This window comes from Cavia porcellus, unplaced genomic scaffold (genome assembly GCF_034190915.1).
Source record: "Cavia porcellus strain 051 isolate PalLab524CR breed Dunkin Hartley unplaced genomic scaffold, mCavPor4.1 scaffold_2, whole genome shotgun sequence".
Taxonomy (NCBI): domain Eukaryota; kingdom Metazoa; phylum Chordata; class Mammalia; order Rodentia; family Caviidae; genus Cavia; species Cavia porcellus.
Genome location: NW_026947485.1, coordinates 45,224,554 through 45,248,595, shown reverse-complemented (window position 1 = coordinate 45,248,595; position 24,042 = coordinate 45,224,554). Strand labels below are relative to the sequence as shown.

Below are 24,042 nucleotides of genomic sequence, written 5' to 3'. Positions count from 1 at the left end.
TCCTCACATCGAGCTTCCTGGCTCTGGAGGGAAGGACGTGTGCTGCTTGGTCTCCAGGATGAACTCGTCACATTGCTTCCTGGCAAGTACCTGACTGTGCTTGTTGTCAGAGGAGCTCGGGGCCTCCGTGTCGCTGAGGACAGCTGTGGTGCCTTTCAGGATAGCCCTGGTCTTTGTTGGGAGTGTGACTTCTCAGCTCCAGTGTAGAACCCTCATCCCACTAGCACAGCTCCTTCATCCTGCTGGCATAGACTTTCTGGCTTCCACCGCTGACCCTTGGGTCTTCCTGGTACGGATCCATAAAAGAGAGGCATGAGTCTTTCTTGTGGGCTCTGGACCTCCAGTTGAACTCCTGGGAGGCAATGTCCTGAACTCTGGGTTTTTATCTGAACTCATGTGGGACATTGAGAGGTTTAGGCTCTTGACTAAATAATCTATGTATTTGGTGTTGCAGATAGATTTCCTGCGTTTTCCTGTGTTAACTCCCGGTAACCATTATAAAAATATTATAAACTCCATGTCCTAATCCTAGTTGTTCTCTGTGTATAACCCCTGACTACAACAGCATCTTCCTAAAATTGTTCCTCCTATGTCTGTGGCATGTACTGATCACCTAGTGGCATGGCTGGCTGTTTACATTGTGTCAAGTCAGCTGATATGTAATTAACATTATGTCTTGATAGCCTGCTGTTGTTTGCAGCAACTTCAAGTCATAATTCTGACACATCAACAACGAGCAGTGAACACTTGATACAGGGCCAAAGCAACGTCAATGTCTCCTTCAGCTTCCAGCAATGTCACACAGTACGTGGCCTTATGAGCAGAGGACTGTTTATGCCATTACCCCCGGCCCATTTCTTTACTGTAGCACACCATTTTCTGCCTCCCTGTATATTAATTTAATTGCAGCTATATGGCAGAGGAATTAAAAATCACTACAGTCTAATAAAACTGAATTTGCTTGATTTTACTCTAAACTGATCCTGAATAAATTACTTCCTTCTGAGCAGCAGTTTTCTTTTCTATATAATGGGGCTAATAATATCTACCCTTAGAGCTTATTCAGAGGAATAATAGGATAATACATTAGAAGTGTTTTGCACAAATGCTTGAAATATATAACTGCCTAATAAATTAAATACAGTAATGATTATGGTAAGAGGTAAGTACTTCATGAACTTTTGTACTTTTCACAAAGTATGTGACATCCTGGACACAGTTTTTATAGAGTTTTAGTAGGATATAGAAGACATAATTCCATTTGGCCAAATCATAAATAGAGTTTTAAAGTTATTAACATTTTTATAGTGAACTACCACATACTGTGTTATACCATCAGTATTGCCCTAGTCTAATATTTTCAATTTGATTTAAACCAAAATTTATCTTCATTAAAAAATAAAGCCTGTTAGACAACATAATCTATTTATCACTCTAAATATGTTATGTTCAGAATCTAAACAGAAACCAAGACTAGTCTTACTAAGATGTTAAACAAACACCCAAAATTAAATAATTTTTTTCATTTTTAGACTCTAATCTAAATTGATATTTTCGCTTTCAATTTTAATGTTTATAGGAGCCTTTGAAAAGTCCTTGCACCTCTGCCTCCTCGAGTGTTCACTTTGAACAATGACTTTGCAGCTGGCCAAACCTGACTCTCAATCAATTTTTATGAGTACAAATTCTTGGGCTGATGGCTGGGTCTCTGGCTACATCACTCATATAATACACTCACAAGTGGTGATGAGATTCACATTATCACCAGAGCACCATTCTGCCGATGGCAGCAGCAGACCCAGCAGGGGTATTCTGTCCTCCTTACGAAAAATGACTCCTTCACCTTTCAATAATGCAGCCTGCAGGTATGGATGTACAAGCTGTGTGTGGAAAAAATGAGTGCTGTCTTTAAAAATACTAATAAAAACTACCCAGTTCTTCCCAATGGGCCATTCTCTTTGAATTCCCATACATATCTATCTTGATTTTGAAGTGAGTGCATTCAATTTTTCTTTCCATTACGTTTAGAATTGAAGATTCAATTGTGTTTAGTACTTCAAAAAGTTGTCAGAGTACTGGCATGTACATTTCAATACACTTAGGCATGGGATTCTCTGTATGAGTGCTTGTATTCATAGGCACATATATGAGTATAAATAGATTGTGCTTAAATAGAACTTCAAAGTTTAACATGTTACTACTGTTAGAATAAATCTAAATTCATTGTAGTTTGGTGCTATTTCTCTTGAATGTCAAATATAGATCATATAAGCTTTCCATCTACTTTGATTTTAATTGAGTTTTGCCTTTTAAAATGTAAAACACATATTTTAGTTATTGGAAGACCTTGTAGCTCCACAGTTAATCTTCACCAAAAACATATCAATCGTTGATCTTAAGGTAACTTAATTCCTTCTTTAATTTCTAAGAACCCTCTAAGGGGTAGTAAGGTATACACATTCTGTAACTGTTCATTCTTGTAATTGTATGCTAGAAAATAAATTGAAGGATTACCTTCAATCTTTTCTGATCAAAATCATAAAGTGATCATTTGACCTATCAAAAGGAGCCTACAAAGTCTATTTTTCATGTTGAAATAATCAGTACATTAGAAACTTTTGTGTTTATTTCTGTGGTGCTAAGATTTGAACTCAGGGTATTGCATATTACTAAGGAAGCACTCTGTGATTGAGCTACATCCCCCAAAACTCTTTTGTCATTTAACTAAACTCTTCAGAATAACAAACGTCCTCCATCTATTCTTTATAACACAGTGATTAATACAAATGACCTGTTGAACATTTATCCTGGCTTTTAGTCTCACATTCTTTTATATATATCTCTACCAATTGAACTCTAGGCTTACAAAGAGTCTGGTTTGCTTTCAAAGTAGTTTATGCTGGTAACTTCATATACTGAAATCATAGAATTTTATGGAATTCTATATCAATGCATGAAATGAAACTGAAAAAAGCAGCTTCTCTCAAAAAAATAGTGGAATGCTTTTAAAGACTTGCCCAAGCCAAACTGTTATGACAAACTTGTCAATTTAGATGTAGGTATCTGTACTTTAGGAATAAAATTGTCCAGAAAGATCTATATTCAAATTACATCATAAATGGACTTAAAGTCATGTGCCAATATACGGAATCAAAACTTGGATGTGGCTTCTGGAGAAAAGATCTTTCAGAACTCTGAATAGGGAATCTTTAATTAGGCTAAATCCTTGAGCTTTGCAATAGAAGGTTGACACTTTGTGTGTATGTGCGTCTTTTATTAAATATCTGTTCTAACTACACGAGAAAATGTTACAATTCAGCCTGGAATAAAATAGGCTAGCTGGTTGCCATGTACATAGAACAACTTTTGACTGAATTTTTACACTTTTTATAAAGATACCACTCAATCATGGGACATCAATAAAGTAATTTTTATCCACGGATTGATGGCTGGTTCTGTCTGTGGAAGAGAGCAAATGATAATTTTCCTTCCTTGGCGTTTCACCATGTCATTCTGACCCAAACCAGTTAAGCTTGTTTAATGTGTGGAAGGAATCAATGAGATTTTATGGGCTATTTTGTGATAAGAATACTGAGTGATTCTCTTCATATATTTCTGCCAAGAATGAAATAGCTTGAATGTGTCATGGAATGCAGTGACTTTTACTTAGAAAATTGTATTTTACTATAAATTTAACATATTTTAATGAGCAAAGTTTACCCATAATTTAAAGGTCAGCCAAATTGCACATTCAAAATAACCTATATTCAGAATCCAATCACCAATAACCATACCAGTAAAGTTGATTTAAAAACATATTTATGTGAATAAGTAATATATGTACCTATTTGTATAAAAATGAATGATAAATGCCTATCATTTATCTACACAATATCAGTGTGTAGCTGTTTTGAAGGGATGGTCTTAAGAGTCCTACAGAGTGTCAAAATCTTTATAGGATACCTGTGGAGTCAAAACAATTTTTGCAATATTATTCAGATATTTTTGCCTTTTTCACACTTTATTTTCTTCTGAGCATACAGCAGAACTCTCCAGAGACTACCCTTCATGGGCTACTGCTACAATAGTCACTTGATACAAAAATGCTATTTGGATTGACATATAGTGGATTTATTACTTTTATTTTAAAATAAATGTTTTTACAATTTCTTAGTTTTAATTTCTAACACAGTGAATATCAATAGATATAACCCATATAAATGGAAGTTTGAGAACTAGTGTGTCAGAGTGATTACATAACACACAAAAAAAATGACTAACCTGAACAAGAACAAAATAACGTTTTTTCCATCTTTTCCAAACCTTCTGTCCAACAGCATATAGATATCTGGTAAGAAAAATAAACAAAGAAAAGGATACATGAGTAATGTTGTGGGTCCCATAATCACATTTCTTCTGTAGGTATTGAGTTTTGAGACCAGCCTGCTAAAGGTAAAGTTTAGTTCAGTTGGGATCTGAGACAACATGCAGCTTCTGTGTTACAAAATGACTGAGCTTATTCCAGGTTCTTGAAAGGAAATTGATTTATGTGGCTTATCAATTTGTCCGTCCTTACCACAAATTGAACGAAGTAGGAGTTAGAAAGGATAATCAGAGAACCAGTTGGAATTTTATTCTTACACATACTTTTTACAAGAGACAAAGGACACGGGACCAAACGCTTTGGTTCTTGGATGACTAAAGATGAGTAGTGTGGCTCAAGAAGGAGCTGGCTGCAGAGTCAAGAATGCAGGGTGAGGGGTCACTGTCTAGCTGGGTGACCCCAAGATGTCCCTGTGCCAATCTCAGTCTCACTTCCTCACCCATCAAGTGACTTGGGATTGAATTTTCTGATTTCCCAGGTTTCTCTAGATTCATCATTTTGGGATTTACTCTATTTAGGGAAACACCTCACTATCTATCTATCTATCTATCTATCTATCTATCTATCTATAATTTAAAACTATAAAAGTCAGATAAGAGTGCCAATAACATTATTTCAAACATACATTTTAATTCTCCATTAATGTGAGCTGACTAATGTGATTAATCATTTGGGAACTGAGCTTCTATTTTTAATAAATGTATAGAAGATATACTGTATCCAGGATTGTAAAACAAGAAATTAAAAACTAATCAAAGATGAGTTTGATGAAAAGTAAGCCATTCAAAAATCATGCTGTGAAACCACATATCTATCTTGTATGATATTGGAAATCACAGTCTAATTTTAAAAATATTTTTTCAACATTACAATTTTTTTGCTGAAGTGAAAGTTTAACAATGCTGAGGTTATTTAAACTAGTTTAATTTACACACGATGATAAAATAGTACAAAAAATCATGACTAAGAGTTTATTTAGTGGCTTTGAGACTCTAGACCAGTGATGGTGAAATCTTTTAGAGATGAATGCCCAAACTATAACTCAGAATATATTTATTTACCACAAAGTGCCAAAACTGCTATTAAACCTGAATGCCGAGGTTTTAGTTTAGAAAAACAATTCATAAATTAAAAAAGAAACAAATAATACATGTGCCATTGGTTTGTCACTTTCTCTCATTATTTATAGCTGAGATTTTAATTGGATTTTATAGTTTGTAGTTCTTTCATAAAACAAAACGTTATTTTTTGCTCCCTTAGAAAAGAGTAATATATGATATTGGGTAAGGTGTGGTGAAATGAACGGCCATTCTTATTCACGACTAGTGGCAGTGTGAAAGATGAATGGCATGACAATATGTAGAAACAATCATATCTTCTCATTCTGTAATTATTAAGATAATGGTGATATATGCAAAAATGTATTCTACAGGGCACATAGGGTATTTATACTACCGATAACTAGTAATAACTTAAATGTTAACAATAAGGGCATTATTTATCAAATACTGGCATATCCGATTAAGGAAATCCTCTACTGGCACTGAAATCACTTCCTTTTTATAAAATTAGTAACAGAAAAGATCTCATCATGTATTACTATGTGAAAAAGAGAATTCAATACAATTCTCATACTTAATGATTTTAAATTTTTAAGGAAAACATATAAAATGAATATTTCAAAATATTAATAAGACTTTTGAGAAATGGATTGTAAAAGATTTAAGCATCCTTTATTCCTTGTATTTTGTAAGTCTTCATAATTAGGGACAATACACAGTTACTTAAAGTCAGAATAAAAACAATCATACTCTTACATTGGAAGAATCATCCCAGTGATCCAATTCAATTATGTATTTGCCATCAGCTAGCAGAAGCATTTGGTAAGCTTCTCTTCATTTGGCTCTCATGATATTATCGATGCTTACAGATACGTTAATTCATTTAATAACTGGCAGAAACGTCTACTGTTCTTGTTCTCACTTACTGTTTCTTCTCAATGTCCCCTTAAAAACCTTTGCACACCTTTTCTCTAGCCTTTAATTTCTCCTCTGTGGTCCTAGTGATAGATGTTTAGCTGCTCTCTTTCTGTCTTTCCTATATAATTTCCCTTTCCTGAAATGCACACACCCAAGCTTCTATTATAGGGTTAACAGCAATGATCTCAGGAGCTAGATAGTGTGGACATGACAGCTGCCCCTTTACAAAAGTGAAATAGCAATATGTGCCCTCATAGCCATCCAGGAGCCACAGAGGCCATTTACAACAACCTTTGCCTGTGACCACAGCGTACTTTTCAGCTTTTGCAAAATGCATCACTTAGCAGACTGCTGGGATCCTGGGTCCTGCACAATAAATGTGAATAGTGATGTGCCAACTATCAATACCACAAGCAAGTTATTTTAAATATCACAGATGGTGAAAGCTCCCCACAAAAAAAAAGCTAGTCAGCTACAATATCATCAAAATGGTAGATTAACAAATGTGAAGGGCCGGGGATTTAGCTCAGCAGCATAAGCACTTGTCTGGCAAGCTTGAGGTTGTGAGTTTATCCCAGGTACCAAACAAAACAAAACAAAACAAAACAAATACAAATACAAAACAAAACAAACAAGCAAGTGTGTATTAAAATATATGGTTTCCCTGAAGACAAAAACTAGATAAATAGATGAATGCACACCTGTGTATTTGGGAATGCTGTATTTATATTGGTAAAAGATGTTGTAAGAAATAAAGTAACAGAGAAATTGGGACTGGAACCCAAGTACATAGCTGAATGCTGGGCCTTGAATTGGGTCTGTTGCTTTACATATAAGAAAAATTTTACTGAACACAGAGAGCAATGACAATTATTATATACAATTATATACTTATTTCACTTAACATAAATAAGACACAAAAATAAACATCACATGGTTTGTCACACATCAAAAACCCAAAATATAACTAAAGAGCAAAATAAAAAATAGGTAATAGAAAGCGAGATAGATCTATATCAAATGGAAAGGGGAACAAGAAATGGATGGGGCAGGGAGCAGGAGAAAGAGAAAAGGGGATAAGAAAAGAATTGAGATGGGTTGTGTACATGTAACAACCCTATACAAGGAATATAAACATTATGTAACAAGAATATGTACCAATAAAAACTAAAACCTAAGGAAATAAATGAAATGTAGTAGGTTTCAACTACCCATACACAAAAGAATTTTACTGACTCTTCACATATGGAATCATAAAAAGTAGTAAAAGACTACCTACAAAGAAACATTATAAACAAATATAATTTTTTGGGTTTTTAATGTTTTCATATTAGTTGGACAAAATTCTGATGCAAAACATAGACATAAAAATGTACAGAGTTTATTGTAATAAATCTGTACATTAAATTTTATTTCTGTGATTTTGTTTTTTCTGTCATAAGGGTGAGTTTTGGAATTAGACATTAAGTATCACTGGGTATTTTCTTTCTCTCTGGTATAAAAGATTTTTGAAATTAGGGTTATATTTTTTTAAAAAGGAAAGAATGAAGAAAAAAGTTCACCAATACTATTTAAGTATAAAAACTCAAAAACAAAGTCAGGCGCAATAGTTACAAATGATTAGGTTGCCATTAATAATGATGCTAAGATACATTTTCTAATAAAATGGGGAAGTTGTCCTTACACTATATGAATAGAAAAATGCAATAAAATGTTAAACTTGTCGTTAATATTTGGCCAGTGACATTAGAGATGAATTTAATATTCTTCTTTATGTCTTTTTATACTTGTATGATTTGAGTCCTCGATTGACTACGTCTTTCTTTCTTCTGTGTTTATTAAGGTTTACTGTTGTAGTCAATATAAAGTAAAATTCACCTGTGTAAGAGGTGCCATTTGATTGCTGTTTAAATAGTCTTGGAACCATGACTGCAATCACCTTATACAATGCTTCCATATCCCCCAAACTCCCTTTGAGCTTTTTATGTTTAATTCTCTCCTCACATTCCCAGTTTCAGAAGCACTCATTTGAGTTTGTACTATTTTCTAGAATACACAAATTGAAATTATATAGTACTAGCCTTTCGTGTCTCAACTCTTTAGTAGAAAACTTTGGAGATTCATCTTTATTTTTCTGTGTATCAGGAGCCCATTTCTTTATATTGCTAAGCAGTGTACTTCATCCTGTAAATTTATTTCAGTATGTTAATCCATTTACCAACTGGCAGGCATATGAATTATTGCCATACTTTTGTCATTTCTTTTTTCCTAATTTTGAGACGGGGCCTTTGTATGTAGCTCAGACTGGCCTTGAACTTACTCTGTAGCCTAGGCTGGCCTTGAACTCATGATAATCCTTCTGCCTCAGCCTTCAAAGTGCTGGGATTATGTTGCCACATTTTTAAATGTGAAAAATAAATCTGCTACAAATGGGTATATATTGTTGTCATGTTTTTTCACTTCTCCTGAGGAAATATTTGAGTGGGGTTTTTGGGTCATATTGAAAGTATGTGTTAAGAAACTGTTAAATTCTAAATTTTGTAAGAAACTTAATGTTTTTATAAAGTGGCTGCTTCACTTTGCACTGCCTCTAGTAGCATATGAAAACACAGCTTTGTAGTATGAAAAATTTAGTATCATTTAATATTTTGGAGACTTGGTCATTATGATTCTAAGAATAATTCTGGTATGGCAATAGCCTTTGTCTTCATCATGAATGTAGTGGAGAACTCATAAGCTGTCCTGGTTACACAGATTTATTGATTTTCAAAGCTATTTCCATGTATGATATGCAGAGCGCCCTGAATTTTCTACAGATAAGTTTTTCCTCCTTGGGAAGATTAGGGTACAAGAACAAAGAAAAAGGAGCCAAATGGATTTGAATATTGAGTAATTATTACATAACCTATTTATTTAAAAATATCTATAAAAATTGAATGCATTCACTCCTAACTCATTTTTGTACCTAGCATTGTTACTGAATCACTATTTTATGTTTAGTGCTTTTTTCTTTTATGGTATATGAGGCTCAAAAAGGTCTTGAAATTTCAAAAAAAATATACAAATGTTACATCATCTGATATTATGTTTTGCTAATAAATGTTATCCCTTACACAGCAATGTGCAAGCATTGCTAAATTTATATAGACACTATATCCATATCAATATCACATTTTTTGAGAATTTATATATAATCTGATTTTACTTCAAGAAGTCATGTGATTTGTTCTTTGAACACTCTGAAAGTTTCAATTTCTTGAGATTTTATAACATTTCACGACAATCATAATAAACATCCACTGTAACTATAGACTGCTTTTCCACTTTTTATACGTGGAGTTGATTCAACTATAACTATTTGAGAAACAATGGCAATAGCATCAAATAGATCCTTTCACAAGCTATTTCACAAAAAACGCTGTTTCAAAAAAACCTGGTCTTTTTTAAATTATAGTTTTCATAAATTCTTATCATCTGAGTTCTAGATATAGTGGTGTTTTCATTATTTATGAAACAGGATTGTACCAAAAAAAAGGAACAATATCACTTGTGATATGTGTTGTTATTTAGGAGGGATAGAACTTTGGCAAGGACACAAAAGGTCCACTAGTGGATCTGCTTCCCATCTGTCCTCTTCCTCAATATTGTGTAACCTGCCAAGTCATTACAATACTGCCTTTCTACCTACTGTAGATTACCTCAATAAAAAGTTAGTTTTTAATTATAAGTAAATCAGACCTCCCAAATACCTGTCAAAATGAGAACACATCCTTTAAGTGAGTTTTATTTGACAATTCAACATGTTATCCAACAAAAAAATATGTTTTACACAGCGTGAAAATTTTTAAATTGGCAGTGAATTTTTTTCACCTTATCTCAAGAAAGAAAGCAGGGTTTTGGAGTAGAATGGGGTTCTTACCATTACTTATTTGCCTCTACCTACAGTTTGGGTTTTAAACAAAACATTTTTTTTTCTCATGTTTTAAAACTTAAGCTAAAAATAAATGAAAAATAAAACAGATAGCAGTTTTCTTGGCCATTGCTCTGTTTTCCAGTATTGCATTAGAATACGGTTCTAGGGAAAAAGAAAAGTTCCCTAAGTAAAATTAAATTTGATCCAAGAATTACTTAACAGAATAAAAATTATTCTATTGCATGTCTTTCACAAGCATGTATTTTTCAATGCAAATTTACATTAAACATAACACTTTTTCAATGGAAATATTTCCGGCGTATCAACACCACTCATTAATTTAGATTATTATGGATTATTTAAAACCAATTGCTCAGATACTTTAAAAAAATGTTTGCTTTCATCAATACATCCAATTGAAGTATTAAGAAGTTGTTTCCTTTCAATGAAAAATTGCCTGCTTAACTTTAAAATCTCTTCTTACGTGGGATTAGGCAACAAAGAAATTAGCAGCACTGACACAATGCTAGGATTTAACACAGAAGAGTAAAGCTGTGAAACATTTGGCGTCATAAATCAGTATAAACACAGTAACAATTGTAAAGTATTAATGCTTCTTCTAGGGTTAATTTTTCCAAAGCAACATATGAATATTTGCAAAGAAACAAGGTACAAAAGCAACAAAATGTGTCTTGGTGTATTTTCTCTTTCCTCTTTTTCTTTTCTTTCTTTCTCTCTCCCTCTCTTCCTTTTTCCCCCCTCCTTCCCTTCCTTTCACTTTCCTTTTTTCTCTCTTTAACTTTCTGATATTTCTATCCAGAAAAATGTCATACTACATCCTGAAATATCAGCAATATAAGGAAATAAACTTTAAGATTTTTGATTGTGTATTTAAAATACAGTGTTAGGGGAAATTTTAAGAGAAGAAATACAAAAATTTAGTATTTGCTCACTTGACTTTTTTCAAAACAGAAATGTTTAAGTTTTAAGTTAAAATGTTACTAACCAACAAAGTAAATATATTTTGATCTATATAGAGTATCTCACTAAAAGCTATGCACCTTTCTGCTTATCAGTGTAATACTTGCAATTCATCTGTTAAAAAACCACCTATAAGTTATAAACAGTTACTTCTAAAAGTTTTCATTTGTGGACTTCACTGGTCTTTTTGAAATCCCACAGAACGTTCTATGACAGGAGAAATAAACAATTTTTCTTTAAGTATATGGTGGTTTTAACAACATACATTCCAGAAGCAATGAAATGACTCATGACAACACATTTATTAAGTAAAATTAAGCTCGCTAAAAGTAAACTTCAAACAAGGAAAAAATCACCATAACTACTAGGCTTATTTTTGCTAAATTTCAAATAGAGGATTTAAACTTCATCACATTAAGATTGTAATACATAGAGAAGTATTTTAAATTTGTTTTTATGTAACATCCTTTTTATGTAATACCCTTTTGAATTCTGGTAATAGTAAAGACAAAGCTAATATTCTTTTAAATATGCTCTTTGATACAGAAAATAGTAATAAGAAACAGTTCATTTAACCAAACAATTTGAAAGTGCCTTATCAAATCTTTTTAACTTGAAGATTGTCCAAAGAATACTTTAACAAAGAAAATTTTCCAAACATATCACTAAATATTGTAGCTTAGTTTCAATTAAGAGTGGTGGCATACACTTCTAATAGAAAGGAGAATGCAAAAATTTATTTGCACTGAATCCATGCTGTGATAGTTCATGGTTATACTTTGTGATGAAAAATCATCACTAATGAATATTTGAAAAATATAATTGTATATAGAAGATGGGAATTATTCAGTGCTTACAAAAAATGGATTACTTTTAGCAGATCATTTATGAGTCTAGCTTCCTATTCAAAGACATAGAACAATCAATCTACATATTGAATGATAAAGCCTTTTCTTCTACAAGGCTTCATTTTTCAAGGAAAAATACAAAAAGAAAAAAAAAATCAATATATAGAGTAGTTAAGTCCTGGAAAGGGCTTTCTTAAAGAGAAACCTCAGTCAAGGTTGAAGGAGCAATTAATGCAGGCTCAAAAAGCTGGGCCATTCTGATAGAGTTCGGTTAACATGTGGCAGAAGTAATCATCCACTTGTGAAAATGATTTTCGGTTCATTCTCAAACACCTTTCAGACACTCATGATCCCATTTAACTGACAACAATACAGGCTATCTGTGGGCACCATTGCATTTGATGTGAAAACCAAGAGGGACCAAATGCCCTCAGGCACTTGCAGTCATCCCTGAAAGTCCTCTGCTGCTTATAGAAAAGGAATCTTCCTTTCACTACATTCTTCCTTTTATTTAACTCCATGAGATTAAGTATTTATGTTTGGATTTGTTTTCAGCAAAGGATGAGAAGAGAATCTGCTTCAAGATAACAACTGTCATCTGGGTATTATGAAACCCAGAAGTAAATACTTCCCAACTGATCTTTCTTGTTCCTGAATTCTTACAGGAGAGAGTTCATAGGTGGGAATACAAGGAAAGAATCTTCAGCAGACAAAATTTCCTGAGAAGAAGCTGGGAAGGAAAAAACAACACCAAATTCTTCTTATTGGGCAAGACATTAAATTTCTGTCCTAAAATGGGAGACTTATCATAGCAAATCTGAATGAAATAGTTCTTCACTTATACTAGGTATCTCATTTTATAGAATTGATAATGTAAAAACTGTCACTCTTCTATTTCCTAAGAAGTTGCACTTTCTGCTATTTAAATGCCAGTTAAACTTCAGGTGTTACCAGCAAAAAAGTATCTTAAAAATTGGTTTCCAAAAAAACAATCTAGAAAACAAGTAGAGGCAATGTGCCAGGAGAAGAAGACTATAAAAGTGCATTCTTGCCTCAGATCAGGCACTAAGCAGCATTACTGATATTCTTAAAGAATGGGTTCTAATATAAAGGTCAATTCACCAACCCAACTGAAACTCAAAACATTAGGTAAGTAGTTTTACACAAACAACTAGGTAAGTAGTTCAAGTACTTTTAAATAACTACAGAAAACCAAAGATTCAACTAAATCAAACTGTATAGAGAAATCTTTTTAATAAAAGTATCTTAATATTTGTCTTTGATAATTATTCACTGGTATGTTTTATATCTTAATTAGTAGGAAGTCTCAATATAAATTTTTAATGCTTCATGATCTCTCCATTTATTGATATTGATGCAATTATACATTATCATTTTTAAAAAACTGACAAAAATTGCATAATTTATGGCATAAAACGTAGTTTGAGATATACATAGGCTGAGGAATGGTTACATAAAGGTAATCTACACAATCCCTTGATACATTCTACCACAGAAGGCTATTTTGAAAAAGCCTGGGTTCATGCTTTTCCTAATTTAAATATTCTTTTTTTTTCATCTGTAGGAACCTCATTCTTTGTTAAAAGTTATAGAAAATTCATGAGCTTTCTAAACTGATTACAAAATGTCTCAAGAAAGTATGAAAGAGGGAAAATATGCCAAGAATATACTGAGCAGCCTCTTAAATCCCAGGCAAACTTGCAGTCAGATATGTGTTGACAATCCGGAAGAGAAAGGTAGACTCTAAAAATCTGAATGTCCCTAAAGATCCAGCACTTGGCATAAAGACTCCTCAGTATCTGACAATTTAAGAAATGGTTTACTAGTGCCATCCTAGATGTTTTTGTGAGATAATCCCTGGAAATGCAATTATTTTAATCAAGATAACAAAAGTTTTAGTGAAGTGTGCTTATATCAAAGTAAACATATTCTTTTCAAAGTAAATATTGTTTACTATTGAAAGTATTTTTGGCCTAATAGTCTCAAAGTAAAGCAAAATGATCAAGCATGGCTGAACATTCTACACAATGCACGTAATGTTGAATTAGTAGAAACATTTTAAGTCTCCGTTTCCTTTCTATAAAGGAAGATATGTAGTCTGTCTTTTTCACATTAAAGATTGCAAGTGAAACATGTACATAAAACATGTATCTTTAAAAAATTATATTCTCAGAAAGAAAATCATTGAGACAGTTTGGGGTTCACTGTTTCCCATAGTGTGTGCGCTAGAACATCTGGATACAAGAAAGGGTTATGAAGAAATACAATGGGTTTGGTGGGCAAATAGACTGAAAAATCCTCAGTTAAATAAAACTATACAGGTTCTATATGTTCTAAGAGCATGCAGTGCACCAGTTCCATGAAACACTGGGAAGAAGGGAAGGTGGGGGAGAATAGTACATGAAGCATCTCTAAAACACAGAATCTGGTTTTGTAGAACATCCTGTAGGAGTCATACTGCCTAACACATACTCTGGGAAATTAGCTGGACTAGATTACTGCTATTTTACTTCTAATGTATTTTTGCAAGGAAACTACAATGATTTAGTTTGAAAAGAATTTTCTTTAAAAATTAATCTTAAACTTCTAGGATTGATTCTTAAAAGGTCCTTTAATCTTGCATTCTGGAATTGGTTAACAAGGACCTATATGGAGAGGTCTGGAATTTAGGAAATGTTTGTGTCCATCTTTTGAGTAATAACTTGCTTGGATACAACTTACTTCTGTGAGTTACTCCAAAAGTATTTAAACTCCTCTTGACATCCGGCATGTCACAGATTTTTCTTCCTAGCTTTGTTTTACCTAAATCGTATCACTTGAACTTCAACTTAATGCTTTGTGACCAATTTTAACTGTAGTTGAGGACTGTGGAGTTTTGGTCCAAGACTCCCAGGACTGAGCCAGTGTGACCCCTTTGCTGTTACTTAGGCTCTAGAACCCTTCTTTGGCTTTAGTGTGTCAGTTCCTGCCCTGCTGCCCCTGCCTCAGTGATTGTTATGGTAATTCACCCACTAACTCAGGCTGAGCACCCACTTTGCTTTTTTTTTTTTTTTTTCCTAGTTAATCTATCTCTTGCATTCTGCTCTTGCATTCTGGACAGACATAGTGGTTGTGGACATTTCTGTGATTGCTCACATCTAAAAATGTTACCTGTACCGAGTGAGATCTTTTGATACTTTGTTAGGCTCATGTTCACATTAATTATTCCTTTGTAAAAACAGTTTCTGGTACTCAGAATACTACACTTCCATAAAAAATAAAAGCTTGAGGCATTTATAGGTAAATGGATGTAACTTGAGAACACAATGTTAAGTGAAATAAATCAGACACAAGCTCAAACACTGCATGGTTTCTCTTATAAGGGGAACACTACATCATGCATACACACAAACACAGAAGATAAAAAGGAAGTAGAGAGGAGTTTAAATTACATACTGTGATGTTTCAAAAATATTTCTATATATATGCTAATTTGTTCCATTTATACTAAAAGTTTATCTCAGTTCCTTGAAAAGAAAGTTTGTATTATCTCTTATTTTCTGTCAGCATACTTTTGGTTTATGCATGGCAGTGAGTAACTACTTTGAAGATAGTGATACACTGTGTAATAACTACAGTTATTCTCTTATTATCTGGCTATGAGAATGCTTTATTTTTTTGTACAATGAAAAAAAAACCCAACTACTCTCTAGGTTCTTCATGGTTCTCTCATCGTTTGCATGTTGTTTGCTCTTCCTTTAGTCAGGCACATCCTACATAAAGTCTCACTCATTTCCAATACTTACTTTAAACTGATCTCACTCTTGAGTCAAATTTTCTGTTTGTTTTCTGCCTTTCACTGTAATTATGATTTAGTACAACCATCCCTGACATGAAGCGTGGTCGAAAAACTACTGTGAATGTTTAAATTAAAAAACAAAAACCAGTAAAAGAAACATTACCATTAATTCCAGTTAATATACTTTTCTTTGAACATACTTACCCCATTCTTGCCACTTGCTGAAGCAGTTCTGAAAGTCCTCTCTTGTGGCTTTATAATTGTGCTCCTATAGTTGCCTCCATGTCCTAAATTAATCCCAAGCATTTGACTTTCATGGTCATATTGACTTTGCTGAGTGCCAAATGTGAACGAGGTGGATGAAGATAAAATGCAATGTTTTTATTTGACAGGAAATGCCAAAACCATTTTGAATTGTTCAGGACAGGAAAGATGGGATAGATGAGCTCAAAGTAGGGGAGGGGTATTGTGAGGGGACTTAAAGGGAATGTGTCTTTTACTATAATCAAGTTTTTAGAAGTTAAATAAACACTCTATGCTTTGATCAGATCTTATGTCCTAAGAAAGTCATACTCCTTTGTTTTATATACTGGTGATATATGGGCATTTCTCCAAAAGTCTCGGCCTGAAGGCTGACTAATGTTTATTTCTAACACAAGACAGAACACTTCATGGGTGCATAAATCACATTAGTAGACTTTCCACTGGATCCTTGGTGCCTAATAAGGTGCCCTGATACAACAATATTGCATAAACATTTGTTTGGAATGAGGAATGGGTTACTCTTAATTTTGTACTTAGGAACAACTAAAATAAAGATGCAATAAAGGAAGTTAAATCTTTAGCAAAAATTTGTTTGATACACTCAAAAGAAAAAAGTTTCAGGCAGTCCAAGACTTTCCATCATATTGGTTTTTTCAATATATATTTACTTCAAAAGTATTCAGATAAGCTTAAGCTGAAGAATGTTGCCATAAAATTTAACATAATATAGGAGATCAAAACATAAAGGAACACGGAGCAACAGTTGTGAAATCTGGCACCAAATTTTAGGCAGCCCAGGTATCTCATGCTCATGTACCAAGAAGGGGCATCTATGGCTTTGTGACCTTTGATGCAGACGGCTGCATCTTACAAGGGTCTTTCTGTCAAAATGGAATAGTATACATCTCTAAAGATCTTAAAATGATACCAGAATTTGAACTTTCATTAGTATGCTTTGTAAATAATGTAGTATGTTTTTATAAACATTGTTAGAAGCCAGTTTTGGAATTGTTGAAGGGAACAATACTTCCTTTCTTTGCTTGAGTTCTGAACAAACTGATTAAAGTCAGAAATGTTGACAGAGGATAAAACATCATCTTTAATACTGATGTAGGCAGAATCATTTCTGTAATAAATAAGAGTTTCTTCATGAGGTTCAGTTTTATTACTAGATTTACTTTCCACAGCCCAGTCATGGAACTCAGCAAAACAGGTCTATCCATCAGGAGCTTGAGTCCCTGACAGACAGGGACGGTGGGAGCAGACCACCAGGTCTCCCTCTAGACAAATCACCTTCAAGGGGCAAATAATGTGTACAGGGTATAAAAGGTGCAAAGGTTCATCTGGTGTGACCAGATTCTTCTCTGAAGCTAACCAATTAGGAAGACGAAAGAAGAAAAAACTCACCCCCGGCAAAACAACAACAAACAAACAAACAAATGAAGCCAGTGATGGAGCAAGAAGAGTACCCAGGAGGACTATATTTTGGAAGGTGGAATGAACCAGAGAAAAGAACACAATTCTCTTAGTCTAACATTTGTGTAAACTGCTCTGCATTAGATATGAGTTCATTTTTCTCATCTGTAAAGCAGGAGTAACAATAATAGTGTCATCATATCTATCAGAGTGAGAAATGTGAGAGACTTTCAAACCACAGAGAGCAATGTAAATCAGACTACTAATAGTAATAATATTAGAATATACAGAAAAATATTACAGCCTAACCTTTAGAAAGACTTAAAAACTTGGAGGTATGACAACTGAGTTTTCAACTAAAAAAGCTTTGAAACGGGGTGAAATACTTAGGTATACATTTTTTTTTCTAAAATGAGGTATCTATGATATTACATAAGTTATACATTAAAAATTTCTTATATTTCCATAGCAAATCCATACTGTTTTCAAGATGCACAATTTCTTAGGTCCCCAGTGAGTTGTCACTATTTATTAAGCAGCTAAAAATTCTAGACTATTACAAAAAATACAGTTTGATTTTCAGTTTCTTTCTCACACATATTTAGTAACAAAGCAAAGCCAATAGTGATAAGGAATCCATGTCTGATGAGGTTAGATTTACTGGATTAAGTTTTATGATGTTTATTTTTCTTCTATAACTTAAACCTCACAATATCTATTTTAAAAATGATTTTCTTGTAAATCTGTATTTACATCTTATAATCTGAATACAGGGTAAGCTGAAGAATAAAGTATAGATAGTCAATAGAAAAAAAACATGACTTTTGACATTTACATAACATACTCAGAATTTCAAGTCCCAGATATTTTTGGTTGAAACTGACCTTGTGATATCTGTCATTATTCCAATTCTACTACACAAAAAGTTTTTAAATACTAATTTGATAATATGTCTTGACAGGTTTGATACGTCCAAAGTGAACTATCACTTCACTTTCTTTTAACCTTTTTTCTTACGTTTTTAAAAGAGAAGGTTTTGAAGAATATTTAATTCTACTTAAATAGTGCCATCCTTAGTATCAAGTTTTTCACTTTATTCAGGAGACAGTGTTTTCTATTATGAGGGAATGCTTGTGCCATCTACTGGACAAACATGTATTACTGCTTTGTCAAAAGAACCGCATTACTACTTCCAATGACACTTGTAAATTATTCCCTCTAAAATGCAAGTTAGAAAGAAAATCCGCCCTTTTTCTTCCTTTAAGAGGGATCAGTAGAACAAATCAATACAATTTCCCAGACACTACTATACATTAGTTTAAATACATACTTTTATCTTGATGGAATCATTTCATACTTATACATTTATAGGTTATCAAGGGTATAAAGAGGTAGAAATATGTTGTTGAGGGACCAGAGGCATAGCTCGTGGTAGGACGTGTGCTAAGCATGCTCAAGGACCTGGAATTAATCCGCAGTAAAAATAAAACTATATCAACAATATAAAAAATATTGTTGAGAGAAAAAAGGTAAGTAAAGCATCTACATAAAATTACAGGTCCTAATTTTTTGGAGGGGCATTCTCTTCTTTACTGGTTTTTTTTTTTTTTTATGTTTTTTTTTAAAGAGAAAAGAAAATAAAAGTTTCAAAACAGGTTAGTAGGAGAGTTATAAAGTTAATACACTGTGTATTGTCTTCGTACAACCATATTCAGAGTACACCACATAGGCATGACAGCTTGTCCAAATAATATTAGCTCAATCCTTTATTTTCAATGAACTAAGAGAAACAAGCTGTATAACTATCTTAACTATCTTGAGTATAAATATTTATCTTTTCTTTTTCCCTTCCTTCCTTTTCCCTTTCTTCTATCACAGTTTGCCTTTTCTTTTGAACAGCTTCTTCTCAATTCATAATATCTATTATACAATCTGGACCTTACTCACTCAGTTTCTCACAGTAGTGAGACAATATGCTTACGCACATGGGTCTGACTTATTTTAATTATGAGTATGGTCTCAATTTGCCATTTACCTACAAAAGTCTTCCTTATGACTGAGTAGTACTCCACTACATAAAGAACTGATCCTTTTTTATCCATTCCTCAGTTGGTGGGCATCTTAATTGTTTCCAAGATTTAGCTCTTGGAAAATTGTGCTGCTGTCAACATGAGTGCACATATATTGCAGTGGAATGATGTTTTTAATTTTTCTAGGAAGATACTCAGAAGGGGAAAAACTGGATTGAATGGGACCTCTAATCTTCATATTGATTTCCACAGTGATTGTACCAGTCTACACTTCCACCAACAGTGGAAAAGTGTTTCTTTTCCCCACAGTCCTGCCAGCATATATTATTGGTGATATATTTTTGAAGATAGCCATTCTTTCTGGGGTGAGTTAGAATCTCACTATTGCTTTAATTTGCATCTCTTGAATCACCAATGATGTTGAGCATTTTTTCATGTATTTGCCATTTGTATTTCAACTTAAAGTGTGTGTTCATCTCAGATATGTTTGAATTTTAGAGTTTTGATTTTTTTTCCATTTTTAATGTTCTAGTTATAAGTCCTTTGTCTGAAGGACAATTGGCTCTAATTTTTTGCTACTTCATGGGTTGTTTATTCACTCTGTTGGTGATTTCTTTTATTGTGTAAAAGCTTTTTAATAAGGTGAGATCCCATTTGCTGAACCTTTATATTTCCCTTGCAGTATGGGTTTTGTTCATGAAATCTCTGCCTATAACTATGTCTTTGAGATTTCTACCTATTTCCTCTTTTGTTAAATTTACTGTTTATATTTTAATATTTAGATCTTTTATTTTATTTTATTTTTGTCTTTTTCATTTTTATCGGTACCGGGGATCGAACTCACGACCGCCTGCTTGCAAGGCAGGTGCTTATGCCGCTGAGCTAAACCCCCAGCCCAATATTTAGATCTTTAATCCATTCTGACTTTAGTACATGGGGATAGACATGGGTCTAGTTTTAGTCTTTGGTATGTGGAAAGCCAGTTTTTCTAGCACTATTTATTAAAGATTATTTTGCTTCCAGTGAACCTGTTTGGTTCCTTTGTCAAAGATAATGTTGTTGGAGTGTGTTTGGGGTTAAGTCTGCATTTTTATTCTGTTCCACTTATCCTCAGGTCTGGTTTTTTGTCTGTAATATACTTATTTTATCACAGTAAGGTCATCCAATGAAGTTGTGTTATTTGGTTTTTCATGTCTGTTAATATTTGTTTTATATAGTTGGGTGACACTGTGTTTGGCAAATATTTATGATTGTTATCTCTTCTTGGAATTTTCCCTTAATGAGTACATAGTAACCTTTTTTGTCTCTTTTGATCAGTTTTGGCTTAAAGTTTGCACTGCCTGCAAATAGACTAGCTACCCAATTTTTCTGGGTTTCATGGCATGGAGAATTGTTTTCCATCCTTTGGCTTTTAGCCTATGAATTTCTTTTTGGGTTAAATGTGTTTCTTGAATGCAGTATATTGTTGGACCTTGCTTCTTGATCCATTTTGCCAGTCTGTTTCTTTTGATTGTTGAGTTGAAACCATTTACATTTGGTGGTTATAACTGATAATGTATTGGTTTTTCTTTTTCATGCTGTTTGTTTCTTGTCTTTCTCCTCTGTTTAACTGCTTGCCCTCCCTGGTGGCTTCCACTGGTGCTCATGTATTTGTAGCCTTCATTATCTTTAGTATGTCCTTCAGGGAATTCTGTAGAGCTGGTTTGGTGGTAATAAATTTCTTTAGTTGTTTCTTCTTGGTCATAGAAGTATCTTATTTCTCTGTCAGTTTTGAAAGACAGGTTTGTGGGGTACATCTTAGCTGCAGATTGTTTTACTTTAGGAGTTGAAATACTTCACTCCAAGCTCTCTTTGATTTGAGAGTTTGTGTTGAGAAATCTGATGTGATTCTGATAGACTTTCCTTTATAGTTGATACACTTCTTTTCTCTAGTTGCTTTTAATATTTTGTTCTTGTGCTGAAATTCTGTAATCTTGATCATTATATGTGTATATAGATTTATTTTAGTCATAGTTATTTGGAGTTCTATTGGCTTCATTTATTTGCATGTGAAATTCTTTATCCATGTTTGGGGAGTTTTTTGCCATTATTTCTGTGAAGAGGTTTTCTGTGGCTTTCACACTGTCTCTAGTTTTCTCACTGATTCCAATCAAATAGACGTTGTTCTTCTTTACTTCATTCGGCTATCCACTTTTGGATAGATCTTTCATAGTCTCTTGCTATTTTTAAGAAATCTTTCTTTTTCTGGTCACTATTTGTGTTCCTGTCTTCTAGATCTGATACTCTATCCTTGCCTTCATTCAGTCTGCTGCATATACTTTCAGTGGAGTTTCCACTCTCCTGTATTTGTTTGGATCTGTTTATTCTGTTTTTTCTCTGTGTTTGGCACTCATGGCTACCACAGTTTTACTGAAATCCTCTGTTTATGTGTGTCTCCTTCAATAATGTCTTTCACTTTGATAGTCATTCTTTTTGTACCTTAGAGACTACTGTTTATTAGGCCTCTTCCATTTTTTGTTCACTTCTGCTGCTATCCTTTCAGAAAGCACCACTTGTTGGCTTCTGATTTCCTCTGTCTGATTGTGCTCTGGATTTATTCTGGTTGAGCTAAGTGTTTAGGATTGCATTTTGCTTCCTTGTCTAGATATTTTCTATTTTATTTTGTTTTCTGTGTTGACGCTTGTAGATTTCTTATGTTAAATAGCTTCATCGCTGGTGTTGAGATGTTCCTAGGATGATCATTTGGACGTCTTCTAGATATAGATGATCCTTGGTCTTTATGTCTATCCCAGTAACCTACCTTCCCAATATATTAAGACCAAGGCACTGCTATCTGTTTAACTTAGGCCTCATTCCTTTGACTCTGGACTACAATTGTAGTTATGAGTTTTTACAATCACAGTGTTATCATATGGCAGGGGAAACTGGTTATAGCATATATGATATCGTGGTTAAAATAGTTCAGTTGGCAATAACAATAGACTCAAATATGGCCTGGGTACTGACAAACCGCAGTAACTATTAAACTGATACCCATAACCATAGGAGAAAGGTTTACAGAAACATAAATAATCCAACTTCTACCAGAAACTTGGAGGTGATGATTTTCCATTTAGTAGAGTGATTTTACCCAGTTTTAGGGGAAGGGTGTTTCAAGAGAATAGGGGATAGGATGGAGAGATGAATGAGGTTAAATACAGTAGGAGCAAGATTGGAGGGCACCGGATGATCATCAAGGTTTTGGGTAATTGTAGGACAATGGAGGGAAGGATTGGAGGTGAAGGCCTAGGAATTTTGAATGAACCAGAGAAAGAAGAGATAATGTTCACTTATGTGAAAGTATCAAAAGTCAAGTGAGACATCTGACTAAAGAGAGGAAAAGAACAAACAGAATAACACAAAAAAGAAAGTTAGAGATCTAAACCATGAATGAGAGAGAAAAGAGAGAAGCAAAGAACAAAGAAAACAAAGAAAAAGACAAAAATTAAAAATCAGTAAACAAAAATACCTTCACATATTTAAAAAATAACTATACAGAAAGAAAATCAAAACAGAACAGAGAGAAAATATGAAAAGGGAAAACAAAAAATGAACAATAAAAACACATAAACAAAACAAAAACTAAACACTAAACCAGCTGAATACCAAGAAGGGAAATAAACCAGAGAACAATTAGACATTCCTTTAGTATCTATAATTCTGTAGAAGTCCAAGTCAGATCCCAGAAAGGTGTACTTTGGCCAAGAGTGCAGGTGGATTTTTTTCTAGCTTTGGATCTAATAAAGATTAGATTTCTGGATTTGAGAGATGGGATTAGTTTTCTGTGGCTGGGGCTTTCTCTGGTTATAGAGAAGAGAACAGAAAAGAAAACGGACAATAAAATAAAAAAGAAGGGGGTGGCCCTACCCACTACTTCTGTACATTGTGTATTTGTCCCCAAGCACGGACACCGGTTCTCCTAACTTAACACCTGTAGCTTGTATTGTTACTGTTGCATGAGACATTTCCAGGCCTCTAGTCTCGCTTTTCCATCAAGTGCACCTTAGCCAGTGTCCTACTGTGTCACCGGCATTTTTGCAGCTGTCCAGGACCTGAGTCCTGGCAGTGGAGAGGGGAACAGATTTCAGACATCTTTCACTGGTGGCACTGTCCCAGGACAATGAGGGAGGGAGGAGCATGAACTCCCTGCAACTTCAGGTCCTAATTTTAAAATAAAAATAAGCAAACTCTTTCCTCCACCTACAAGACTTTAACTATATTAGATGAATTTGTTGATTAAGATTTTTAAACAAAAAATTAAATAATAACAGCCAATCTGACAGTCAATTTAGATTTTTCTTGATAAGTAAAAGCAACAAAAGAATGAAAAAACAACTTCTCTGAAGACAAAGCCTCTAAATATCTTTTTCCTTCCTATCTTCATGGTGG

The 24,042-nt window shown here is 33.7% G+C and overlaps 1 protein-coding gene across 8 annotated transcripts in view; it reads right to left on the bottom strand.

Annotated features, from left to right (window-relative positions):
- The window catches only part of Cadps2 (calcium dependent secretion activator 2), a 490,335-nt gene that overhangs the window by 169,385 nt on the left and 296,908 nt on the right, over positions 1-24,042 (bottom strand). For all 8 annotated transcript variants that reach the window (XM_063241432.1, XM_063241438.1, XM_063241449.1 and 5 more), the window contains exon 9: positions 4,282-4,348. In XM_063241432.1, coding sequence (XP_063097502.1) covers positions 4,282-4,348 — 67 coding nt within the window. The remainder of the gene's footprint in view (positions 1-4,281; positions 4,349-24,042) is intronic.